The sequence below is a fragment of the Rhinatrema bivittatum genome, chromosome 4 (genome assembly GCF_901001135.1).
Source record: "Rhinatrema bivittatum chromosome 4, aRhiBiv1.1, whole genome shotgun sequence".
NCBI lineage: Eukaryota > Metazoa > Chordata > Amphibia > Gymnophiona > Rhinatrematidae > Rhinatrema > Rhinatrema bivittatum.
This window is the reverse complement of record NC_042618.1, coordinates 463,485,420-463,498,254: the sequence shown is the minus strand read 5'-3', so window position 1 is coordinate 463,498,254 and position 12,835 is coordinate 463,485,420. Positions and strand designations below refer to the sequence as shown.

Genomic DNA, 12,835 nt, shown 5'->3' with positions numbered 1-12,835 from the left:
CTAGACCCTGGTCTGCTTCTGGACACTGCTTGCTAGTCTCCTGCCTTGTCCCTGGGCCTGCTTCTGACGTCTCTTCTTGCAGTCCTCCTCCGGCCCATAAGTCCCAAGGGCCCGGATCCCTACGGGCTCTTCCTGGGGGGATCCCGGGTCCCGGGTGAAGCCAACTGCCGGTCGCTAGACTCCGCCTCCCGGTCTGCTATAGGAACCCTCCTGGCAGCCCGGCCCAAGGGTCCACCATCTCTCTACTACAACACTAACAATAGTTGGCGGGGTCGTCTGGAGACAGGTTGGGTTTTTTCAAGAGAGGTTTAAGAATTGCGAGTTTCAAATGGTCAGGAACTGAACCTTGCACTAGTGAGCAGTTAATGATATCGGCAATTGGTTTGGCGACTGTTTTTGAGATGGCAATGAGTAAGTTGGCAGGAATCGCATCTGTGGGGTGCGAGGCAGGTTTGAGCTTCTTTAGGACTGTTTCAATCTCTAAGGAGGAAGTAGGCTCGAATGTTTCTAGACCCGTGTTTTGTTGAGTATGTGAGGAGTAGACTGGTGGAGGAAGAGGAACGTTATTAGCCTTTAAAGGTCTGATCAAATCGGCGATTTTTTTCTCGAAATATGTGGCTAACTCTGAGGCTTTGCTGGCCGCTTGATCGTCCGGGATGGTCATGGGGGAAGATTTGGTGAGAGACGAGACGAGGGAGAATAAAGCTTTAGGATCGAAGATGAAGTGGTGGATTTTCTGTGAGAAAAAGTCCCCCTTCGTTTGAAGGATGGATATCCGGTAGCGGTGCATGAGGGATTTATAAGTTCCCAGGTTTGATGGAGAAGGATTTTTTCGCCATGCATGTTCGAATCTTCTAAGTTCTTGTTTCAGGGTTTTAACTTGAGGGATGTACCAAGGTTTCCTGTTGTTCGAATTAGTGTGGAGGGTTTTCGTAGTTAATGGGCACATAAGGTCTGCTACGTTCTTAGTTATTTTGAACCAGGAGGATGTGGCTGAATTGGCATCTGTGAGGTCTAGTTTGTCTAATGCAGTGGATAGTTGTGGGCTGAGAGTTTCAGGGTTGCATAACTTCCTGAATTGGACTGAGGTTTTTTGTACTGGTAGGGGGATGGGTTGGCTGAGCTTGAGAGTAGTAGAGATCAATCTATGGTCCGACCAGGGGACTGGGGAGCAAGTCGTAGATGAGGCAGTGGTAAAGCTTTCATTTATGAAAATTAAATCCAGTGTGTGTTCCGCTTTGTGCATAGGATATTTAATAATTTGTTTGAAACCCATATTTTGAAGCATGGTGAGAGAGGTTTCACAACTAGAGGATTGAGGGGTTTTATCCATGTGGAGGTTGAAATCTCCCAATATTATAGCAGGGGTGTCTGTGTTAATGTGTTTGGCTAGGAGTTCAATTAAAGGTGACGGGTCTGATTCTAGGCTTCCTGGAGTGGCATAGGTAAGGCAGATTTGGAGGTGTTTAGATTTGAATGTTGTGAATTCAAGAATGGTAGATGATTTTGAAGTCTGTAGAGAAAGCCCTAGCTCTCTTTTTGTTGCTAATAAAAGACCGCCGCCTCTTTTTTTGGGTCTGGGGATAGAGAATATGTCGTAGGTGTGTGTAGGGAGTTGGTTGATTAGGACCGTGTCTTCCGGTTTCAGCTGTTTCGGTAATTGCGCAGCAGTCTGGATTTGATTCTGTTAGATAGTCAAGGAGGAGATGCGTTTTTTTCGAGTGTGATTGAGCATTGATCAGGGTTAAGGAGAGTAGCGTGAGGCCCAGTAGTTGGTTCAATGGTGAAGTCATGATTGGAATAATTCTTTTTTGTATGAAGTTGGAATTGGTGTAGTTTCAATATGTAATAAATTTAAAATAGAAAAAAAGCTCTTTAATACATAAATTTGCATTGTGTCCCAAATTGATTGATCTCAGGGACAAAGTATCCATTGTAGTAGAACAGGTAACATATTTCCAACCTATGTTTACTAGTCAATGCTTATTATTTGGCTTTTGAATATGCTCCTTAACATTATCTAAAGGTTCTTCACATTTCGTACAGATAGCTCTGTTATTGGCAAAAGCCTTTATTTTGTATTGCACTGCAGATGAAGAGTTGACCATAATTTTCAGTCCGGGCATCCTGGGCATGGCTGCAGCAATGGAAGATCCAAATCATCGAAGGCAGAGGCATATGCATGGTAGGCAAAAGCATAGCAAAAGTCCAGTACATCATGCTGGTCCTGCAGGGTATTGATGGCACTGTTTAGTTCTATGACAACAACATGTAGCAGTGAAAGCAATCGCTGTATGGACATTCCTAATTCAACTGTGGCAGTCACCTGTCCAAAAGGTGACCCAGCTGTGGATGAGAAGGCATCTAAACGAGTTTTGGTCAAAGGGTATATGCTGTTAATGTAGTTGAGGGCTAGTTGTACTGCTTCATCTTCAGGTGCTTCTGGGGAAGTGGGGCTAATACCCCTCTTAGATCACTGGTGTGTCTGAGAGTAATTAGGGATAATCATAGAAACAAGTGACAGCTGACTCTATGAGAAAGTATTTTGCATGCCTGTGTGGTCTAAAACAAAATAATGTACTTCACAGAGTTGCTAAACCATCAGTGTGAGCTTTGCACAGGAAAAGGAAGAAATGTAGTAGGATAAAATACCAGAAATAAGGAAAAATTATATCTTCCCCTCTGGTATCCCAAATATAAACAAACTAGCTTATAGATAGAGATAGAAGAACATTTCAAGCAATCTCATAATAGTAATTTTAGGATTGGAGATTTCTACAAGTGTAAAAATTGCATGACCTCAAATTATATCATTGATTTAGGAAATCTAAATCATGGCACTTGCAAAAAGGCATAATAACTAGATGACTGATCAAGGTACATTGATTCATATGATCAAGAAAACTACATCAGGGTAAAGAATAACGAAACATTAAAACAAAGAAGAAATCAGGCCAAATGAGTAGATAACTCAGGTCATATAATGATATAATGTTGGGCTGGCTTGCTAAGACGAGCTCTGAATTCTGACAATCAATGGAATATTCATTTTATTCAGTAGGTTGTATTAATCTTTCGCTAATCAAGGCCTAAGTTAAATATGTGTGTTTATGGAACATGTGTGTGTAATGGAGCAACACAAATTCAAATTGATGCAGCAGAAGTCAAATGTAATAAACAGAACCACAGACAACTCAGGTACGGCAGACACTACATAGAACATATGTTTCACAAGACCGACACATATCCATTTATTTCACAAATATTCATACAGTGTCTTCATAACATCAAGACAGACAACAGTTAACACATATTGTGAGCTAAAAAATGAAAACAAAAGTAAAAGTAAACCAAAAAGGTGTTTGAAAAGTGCCTGGGAAATGCCAGAAAACCAAAAACCAGAATTCTGTTTAAAAATGGAAAAAGAAAATAAAACTGAAAAAACTTAGAGAAATAAAATATCGGCCTTAATTCTTTCAAGACAGGAAGGCCGTTGACCTGAAAAATAAAAGCTAGCATACAAAAAAGTTATAAAAAGAATGATATGCATCCACTAGGAGGCACTATCACAAGCTGCTTTGTGGAATAATACCAAATTTTAGGTTTTAACCTTTGACAATGAATTCGGTCAGCAGCACTCTGAGCCGAAATTCAATGTGAAATACCAATCAATTAAGATTTGCAAGAAAAAGCTTGTGAGGTTGCCTGAAATGTAATAGTTAGTGAACGCTGTGTACCAACCTCCACCAATAATTGCACGTTAAAGAATCATAACTTTTTCAATGTCTCTTTGTACTTTCAAAACAATCTAATTAGCATAACCATGCCACACTTCTATCTTTATTCATATACACATGCCTTCAACAGGAATGCTCCATTTGTTTAAACAAACGGAACCTAATTTTTTTCTTTTTCTTTCTCTCCCGTCGCCTAAACTGAAGGAAGCCCACACGCTGATTCAACCCCTCCTTCCTCTTCTCCCCCTTTTTTTTTTTCTTGTTACGATTCTGCTCAATTAACCCCTTAACTATCAGTGTCATTAGAGGTTTTAAGCACTAACACCAGGAAATGCTTTTGTCAATAACTTCAAACAAAACAAGTCACACAAAACAATGCCTGCGATTTGCCATCTATCTCTGGAAACGTGTACTGAAAGCAAAATATAGAAGCAACAAAGAAGATTAAAGAACACTAGCGCATGGTGATCACCTTAATTAAAATGTGAGAAAAAGATAAGAGAAAAAAACAGTACCGCAGGATAGATAGACAAACAAATACTGTGGGGTTTTAGAAACTTAGGAACTGGGGGTATCACAGAAAGAAGGGGGAAAGGGAAGGAGGATCTTACAGGACAACAAACAATACAAAATATCTTGAATGTAAGTTTACACAGTGGCTTGCCCAAATTCCACTGCTGTCGGGGTTAATGCTGTAACAACGAAATGTCAGGGTTATTGCTTATGGCTCTAAAGGCTGTATTATAGTCATTTGTGGTCCGGGATCCTTCCAGGGAATAGGCTCTCATTTTTGGGCTTAAAGTGGACTTAAGGTAAGTGTCCAGCCATGCAACGGATTGGGGCTTTTTTTTTTTTTTTTTTTTTGCTCAGGAGTCTGTGAAAGAGGGTGCGGAGCGGGCGGAGGGACCCCTCTTTCAACATTATCTGCTGGAGAATGAATGGCGTTGGTGTCCATAAACACTCTGTCTGTTTTCGCTTCTGTATCTAGGGCATCCTCTGAGTTCTCTGAGTATGGGGTTTCCTCTGGGGTGATACAGGAACGGTGTTGAGCCACAAGCTCAATCAGTTCAGAGTTAAAAATGGGTGGGGACAGGGGGACTAGACTTGGGCTTTAGGGCGACTGGGAGTTTGGGACTAGGAAGTGTGGGGTCATGGGTAAGGTAAGGAAGTGAGGGGATTTGGGATAGAGGAAGCGTGGGGTCCAAGGAATCTGCAGGATGTGATAGGATAGAGGCAGGACTGCACGAACCTGATCCAGCAGGAGGTGCTCCCCTTTCTTCCTCAGTAGGTTTATGTCCCTCCTTTGGGGTAATACTCTCTGCAAAGGGGACACTGTGTAGAGTCCCTTCTACCTGAACAGTCCCACACATCGGCATATTAGTAGTTGCCATGGACTCAATTGGGGTTCCTCCAGGGGTGCAGTGGGGACCAAATGTAATGCCCCACTGCAGTAACTGTTTCCTCTAAAGGTGATGGCTCTGTACTCTGCATTAAACACCGTCGAAGATATTGTGGGTCACTTACAACAGTGTATGGGGGCGGTGACTGATTAGACTCAAGCTCCTTTTCTAAATATACTCGTATCATAACAAACCAGAGGCAAAGTAACTTCTCATCTGGCTTGTGCAAAGAGATAACACGTTCTAATAGACTTGTCAAACTGACCTCTACAGCATCTTTTGTACCTCTTAACTTACCTGACCAGAACATAGTCATAATAACAATTTACCAATGGGTAAATATAATAAAATTTGATAACTCTCCCTTATAAGAAGGAGAGTATGTTCTTACCTGGACGAATATCACACCGAGTTGTACTTCTGGTGTTTAACTCCTTGCAGTGAACAGCGATTGTGGAACTTCAAGCAACGTGTCTGAGACAGCCTGCTTAAACAAAAACAAAAAACAATGAAGCTGCTCCGGGCAGCTTACCTTCTATAGTGGCCCCCTCCCCTTTGAGGGAACCAACCCGAAGATTTAACAATTATACTCGTGATGAACTCCCAGCTGAACTGTCTATCCGAGTCTTGGGCAACTTCTCTCGAGACGATGTCCCTGAGATGTTCCAATCAGAGTGCTCACGATACGCGTCCGGTCCACTATCTGGCCGAGCTCAAGTTCCCGTGGAGCGTTCTATTATCTGGCCTTTTCAGTCAGGGAGGTTCAAATTACAGCTGCAGGCGAAAAGCCGTTCTCTGCTACCAAAATGTTGATTCAAGAGAAACTACAGCAGATGTAACCTGAAACCAGACTTTATTAGAGAAAGACAGAGACAAAGGGACAGGGACCAGAACAAAGCATGAGGAAATAATTTGTCCCGGGGAGTAACACAGGTCTACACAATCGTATTAACACCCAGTTACTCAACTCTTACAGCAGTGTGCATGGCATTATAAACCCTTCATACTGACCAATCAGAGCATATTCAGAGTGTTATTTTTAGATAATTGCGGTACATTTGATTTGAGTATGTATTAGACCAATCAGCTAATGGGTCTGGGGTGTTGGCTCATTGCATTCCAGCACGTAGTCAGGGTCCTGTGCTTTCTTTGTCTAAAAACTAGTATTCAGGAATACAGCAGAAAGAGGCGCCTCAGAAAGTCAGTGCATAATACTACATTTCTCTATACCCACATTTAAGTATATTCAGCTGTTACAATGTTGCTTGTATTAATTGTTTAATTAATTGTTATCTTGTTACAATGTAAAATAGGGCAGTTCTCGCCCTATTGGGCATAGACTGTTTTTTAAAACACAAAAAGCAAAGATAACCGTCCAGAAGTGACGTAATCTAAGTGAATTGGGTGTGTCTCAGGCCTTGAGGAAGGTAATCAGAGTAGGAGAAGCCATTGTCCTGTGCACACGCTGGAGTGATTTCCCTTGGAGGACGTGTATATTCATTGTGCAACCTGCATTGTGGCTTAAGTATTTCTGCTTATTGCTTTGAACCTGCATCGTGGCTAAGTATTTCTGATTATTCTTGAAGTTGTGTAGAAAGCTTCTGTGCCTATTTATAGTGTGTTTCAGTTCTTTATAGTAAGATTATTCCAGTAAGTTCATTTGTTGTTTGCTTGCACAGTGCTTACTGCTTTGTATTTGTGCAGAAAGCCTCTGTGCCTAATTCCTGACTGTTTTAAATTTCTTTATAGTAAGATAATAATTTTCTAGTAAGTTAAATTGCTGTTTGTTGCACAAAGTTAGAACCCCCCCCCCCCAACAAAAACTCTCTCCAGCTTGTAAACTGTTATAATCTCTCTGTTTTGGGGTTAGCTGTTAAATTGCTGTTTGTTGCACAAAGTTAGAACCCCCCCCCCAACAAAAACTCTCTCCAGCTTGTAAACTGTTATAATCTCTCTGTTTTGGGGTTAGCTGGCAGAAATAATCTATTCAAACTAAAATATTGGGGCATAAAGACTGTTTTTTAAAACAATTGACCAAAAAGCAAAGATAACCGTCCAGAAGTGCCCTGCTTTACCCAGCTTGTCCCAGGCTTAACTGTTTAACTCCCACCCACCCTACCCCACTACCCACCCACCCCTGGGGCTTGTTTTCTAATAAAGACTGCCTAACTTGCCATTGGCAGCGACATAAATTAGTACATTGGTAACAGTCAAGGACATACAAATCATAAATTACCAGGATGAGGACTATCCAATGTAACTGCTGTGGAGCCTTTATTCTGAGGGAAAGCATCTGGAAACTTAGAGCTTGCCCAATTTGTGCATAACTCTCTTCCCTGAAAAAGGAGTTGACTGACATTAAAAATCAATTAGCTTCAATTAAAAATAATACACCCACATTGCATTACTCAGAAAATAATTCCCCAATATCACAGAAAAACCAGGAGTCAAGAAAAGGAAATTCATTAGGCTCAGGAAGGACCCACAGTCACCCATTCTTGACAGAAGAGCAGTCAACAGGTATACCCCCCCACTCAAACAGGTCATTAAGAAACTCTTTAAAATCCAGGAATACAGTGGGCTCTGGTAGAATTAGACCTGTGATGAGGAGACACACCATGTACCAAATGCAAAAAGAACAAGCCTTCTCTATATTAAAAACTGAAGAAGTTCATGAGAAAAACATTGAAGTGTTACCAGAAAAGAGGGAAAAAACACAATGCATGCAGTATTTCAGGATCCATAACCAAAAGAAAAATCTAATTCAGAGGAATAACTCTGTCAACAGTGGCACAACTACAAAAAGAAAGAGTGAAGTGAATAACAAATCTCAACTAATATCTTATAAGGAGTCCAGGAAATGCAAAGAGAGTACCTGGAAGGTAATGACCACAAATGCTCATAGTTTGGGAAATAAAATCCCAGATCTGCAGGCCCTAATGGCTGAGGCAAAATTAGACATTGTTGCTATAACAGAAACATGGTTCACAGAATCTCATGAATGGGATACAACAATACCAGGCTACAACTTGTTAAGGAAGGACAGAAAGGATAGAAAAGGGGGAGGTGTGGCTCTTTATGTCAGACAAAACATCCAAGCAACTGAGCTACAAGGAAGTTGGGGTAAGGAAGAAGCTCTATGGCTCGACCTAAAAAAAGATGACGGAGCATCCATTTATATTGGAGTGGTTTACAGGCCTCCAAACCAAAAGGAAGAGCTGGACAGAGAGCTGGTTGAAGACATCCATAAGATAGGTAAGAAGGGAGAAGTGGTGATCGTGGGTGACTTTAATATGCCAGATGTAGACTGGAAAATCCCATCTGCAGAAACTAAAAATAGTAGAGCGATAGTGGATGCCATGCAAATATGCTCACTAATGCAGATAATGTCTCAGATGTCCAGGTGGGCGCCCACCTCAGCAGCAGTGACCATCAAACAGTATGGTTTAATATCAATAAAAGAATAGGGAAAAGAACCACAAAGACCCGAGTTTTACAGTTCAAAAACACAGACTTTGAGGAAATGGGTAAGTATCTGGAGGAAGAACTAAAAGGATGGGAGAACGAGAGAGATGTGGATCAGCAGTGGACCAATCTAAAAGGAGCAATCACCAAGGCAACTGCTCTATATGTTAGAAATGTAAAGAAAAGCAAAAGGAAACTGAAACCTATCTGGTTCTCAAAGGAGGTGGCTGACAAAATTAAAGCTAAAAGAACAGCATTCAAGATATATAAAAGATCCCAAAGGGAGGAGCACAAAGAAGCATATTTGAATCAACTGAGGGAGACAAAGAAATTAATCAAGTTGGCAAAAAGTCAAGCGGAAGAGAGGATTGCCAAGGAGATAAAAAATGGTGACAAAACATTTTTCAGATACATCAGCGAAAAGAGACAGGTCCAAAGTGGTATAGCAAAATTGAAAGGTGGTAATGATCAATGTGCGGAGAGTGACGAAGAAATGGCAGAAATATTAAACGAATACTTCAGCTCTGTGTTCACTAAAGAAGACCCTGAAGAAGGACCATCTCTACACAACAAGAAACTGGAGGGAAGTGGAATAGATGAAAATCCTTTCACAGTAGAAAATGTGTGGGAAGAGCTAAAGAACCTGAAAGTGGACAAAGCCATGGGGCCTGATGGTATTCATCCAAGGATATTGAGGGAGCTCAGAGATGTTCTGGCGGCTCCACTGTGTGACCTGTTCAATAGATCCCTAGAAACGGGAGTGGTGCCGAGTGATTGGAGAAGAGTGGTGGTGGTCCCGCTTCACAAAAGTGGCAACAGGGAGGAGGCTGGAAACTACAGACCAGTTAGCCTCACTTCGGTGGTGGGAAAAGTAATGGAGTCACTGCTGAAAGAGAGAATAGTGAACAATCTACAGTCCGGAGAATCGATGGACCAGAGGCAACATGGATTCACCAGGGGAAGATCCTGTCAGACAAATCTGATTGACTTTTTTGACTGGGTAACCAAGGAATTGGATCAAGGAAGAGCACTCGATATCATATACTTGGATTTCAGCAAAGCTTTTGATACGGTTCCGCACAGGAGACTGGTGAATAAAACGAGAAGCTTGGGAGTGAGTGCCGATGTGGTGACCTGGATTGCAAATTGGTTGACGGACAGAAGACAATGTGTGATGGTAAATGGAACCTTCTCTGAGGAGAGAGCGGTTATAAGTGGTGTACCGCAAGGATCGGTGTTGGGACCGGTCCTGTTCAATATCTTTGTGAGCGACATTGCGGACGGGATTGAAGGTAAGGTTTGTCTTTTTGCGGATGACACTAAGATCTGCAACAGAGTGGACACGCCGGAAGGAGTGGAGAGAATGAGACGGGATCTAAGGAAACTGGAAGAGTGGTCGAAGACATGGCAGCTGAGATTCAATGCAAAGAAATGCAAAGTCATGCATATGGGGAGTGGAAATCCGAATGAAATGTATTCGATGGGGGGGGGGAAGGCTGATGTGCACGGAGCAGGAGAGGGACCTTGGGGTGATAGTATCTAATGATATGAAGTCTGCGAAACAATGCGACAAGGCGATAGCAAAAGCCAGAAGAATGCTGGGCTGCATAGAGAGAGGAATATCGAGTAAGAAAAGGGAAGTGATTATTCCCCTGTACAGGTCCTTGGTGAGGCCTCACCTGGAGTACTGTGTTCAGTTCTGGAGACTGTATCTTCAAAAGACAAAGACAAGATGGAAGCGGTACAGAGAAGGGCGACCAGGAAGGTGGAGGATCTTCATCGGATGACGTACGAGGAGAGATTGAAGAATCTAAATATGTACACCCTGGAGGAGAGGAGGAGCAGAGGTGATATGATACAGACTTTCAGATACTTGAAAGGTTTTAATGATCCAAAGACAACGACAAACCTTTTCCGTAGGAAGAAAATCAGCAGAACCAGGGGTCACGATTTGAAGCTCCAGGGAGGAAGATTCAGAACCAATGTCAGGAAGTATTTCTTCACGGAGAGGGTGGTGGATGCCTGGAATGCCCTTCCGGAGGAAGTGGTGAAGACCAGAACTGTGAGGGACTTCAAAGGGGCATGGGATAAACACTGTGGATCCATAAAGTCAAGAGACCGCCAATGTAGAGTGGGTGGCTCACCAGAACGATGGCTACTGCCCGGAGACAATACCCTTATTAAATAAACATACAGATGCTTACTGTGACTCCAACATCGCTCTAAGCTTCAACAGCAAGAGGAAATGTGGAAAAAAGGATTTGCAATCACAAAGAGGGGAGTAGCTGGCTTGTTACGGCGGTTACTACCCCAAACCAAATAAGCCTAATACTTCACTTTCCAAGCATATACAGCATAGTTCTCTGCTTCAACGGCAGGGGAGAAGAAAAGAGGGTTCGCACTCACAAAGCGGGGAGTAGCTGGCTTATTACGGCGGTTACTACCCCAAACCAAATGTGCCTGATACTTCGCTTTCGATGCATATCCAGCATGGCTCTCTGCTTCATGGCATGGGAGAAAGGCTGATACATCAAGCATTTCCAGCATAGCTCTCTGCTTCAACAGCAGGGGAATAAGAAAAGCTGAGGCTTCACGCATATCCAGAATAGCTTCAACTGCAGGGGAGAAGAAAAACAACCAATAGGGGCTGTATGACATAGTCTGGGTAAAGGGAATAAACATGGGTGTAGCTTGCTTATTGCAGCGGTTACTACCCCTACTACCCCTAACTAATCAAGCTAGGTATTTCACTTGGATGCAGCTCCATCACTGCTCTCTACATTAATGGTGGGGGTGGAAGGGAAATAGAACCAAGAGTTAAGAGAAAAAGATAAGTATGAGAGAAAAAAATGTGTGAAGCTTGCTGGGCAGACTAGATGGGCCATTTGGTCTTCTTCTGCCGTCATTTCTATGTTTCTATGTTTCTATTCAACCTGTTATCTGGAAACCGATGTGATATTTCGATCGAATGTCGGTATACAAAAGAAATAAATAAATAAATACATACATACATACAAAAGCTTCTAGAAACTTTGATAATTGTTTTCCATGTTGGGCTCCATCTGATGGTGTCACCCACTGTTAGGACTAACATCATGCTGTCCTAGGAGAAATGTATGTTTTGAGCACTGGAGCAAAAGTTTTACCATGAAACATCTTTATCTAGAGCCATCAAATAATCAAATTTTAAGATGCTCTTTAATTTTTTTTATATTGTTTTGTTGCTTATGCACTAGAATGGTATGCTTATGTAGTTTCAAACTGAAGCCTGAAATGATTGTTCCATCTTTCAAAGTGTAAATACCCGATGTTTATTTTAGATTTTTATTTTTAGCTGCTACTTAAACATAAGCTCTAAGCAGCTCACAGACTTTGTCTTCTGCTTGGCAAGTTTCAATCCTGTTTAGTAGTAAAATGTTTGGTGTATCTTTTCAGATTCTATTCTTCTGTAGTTCAAATATACAGTATATATCAGACTGCAGATATATTTACCATTTTTAGAAAATGAGATCCCCATTTAAGTGAATATTTTTGTATCTTGCAGAGGAAATGTAGAAAATGAAAAGCCTTATTCAGAAGGACCATCATGCAGCAACTGTACATATGAAACATGCTTTCAAAACTTATGCAGTAAGTTTTACAGCAGGAAATATTAAGAAACCATTGTGCATCAAAACTAGAAAAAATGACTGGCAGACATATCTGCTGGTTGCTTGGTTTGTCTTGAAGAATCTGCAGTGAAGGTATTTTTTTTATTGATTGACTGCTAATGTTTTCTAATGCCTTGGGGTTTGATGTGCAAAGCTGGTCTTTTAGTGATTAATGCCACAAAAGCTAATGAACAGCAGTATTTTTGGATAATTATCATGGTAATCCAACAAAGTCTCTAAAGAACCCAGATTTCTGTAGGAGTAGTATGGCTACTGGTGAGCTATGCTACAGAACCTATATTGGGAGCAGTTTCTGTCACTGAATGGTGTTGATGAATTCAGTTATAAATTATCATTTTGATGGCTGCTCTGACAAATAGGATTTTTTTCTACTGAATTTATGTATATTCATATGGTGAAGTACCAAAACTAGTTGCCGTTGTATGAACAGTCAGAAGATGCTCTGGTCCAGCAATAATGCTAACCTTTTACACCAGATAAGCAGGGTGTATATTAAATGAGTTTAGCATATGCTTCGAAGTGCTTTGTGAAGCACAAGATCAAAGACCTTTAGCATCTGGAA

The 12,835-nt window shown here is 41.5% G+C and overlaps 1 protein-coding gene across 1 annotated transcript in view; it reads left to right on the top strand.

Moving 5' to 3' along the window:
- LOC115089152 (GLIPR1-like protein 1) overlaps positions 1-12,835 on the top strand; it is a 345,328-nt gene that overhangs the window by 263,551 nt on the left and 68,942 nt on the right. Inside the window, exon 4 of the mRNA XM_029597153.1 lies at positions 12,147-12,232. Coding sequence (XP_029453013.1) covers positions 12,147-12,232 — 86 coding nt within the window. The remainder of the gene's footprint in view (positions 1-12,146; positions 12,233-12,835) is intronic.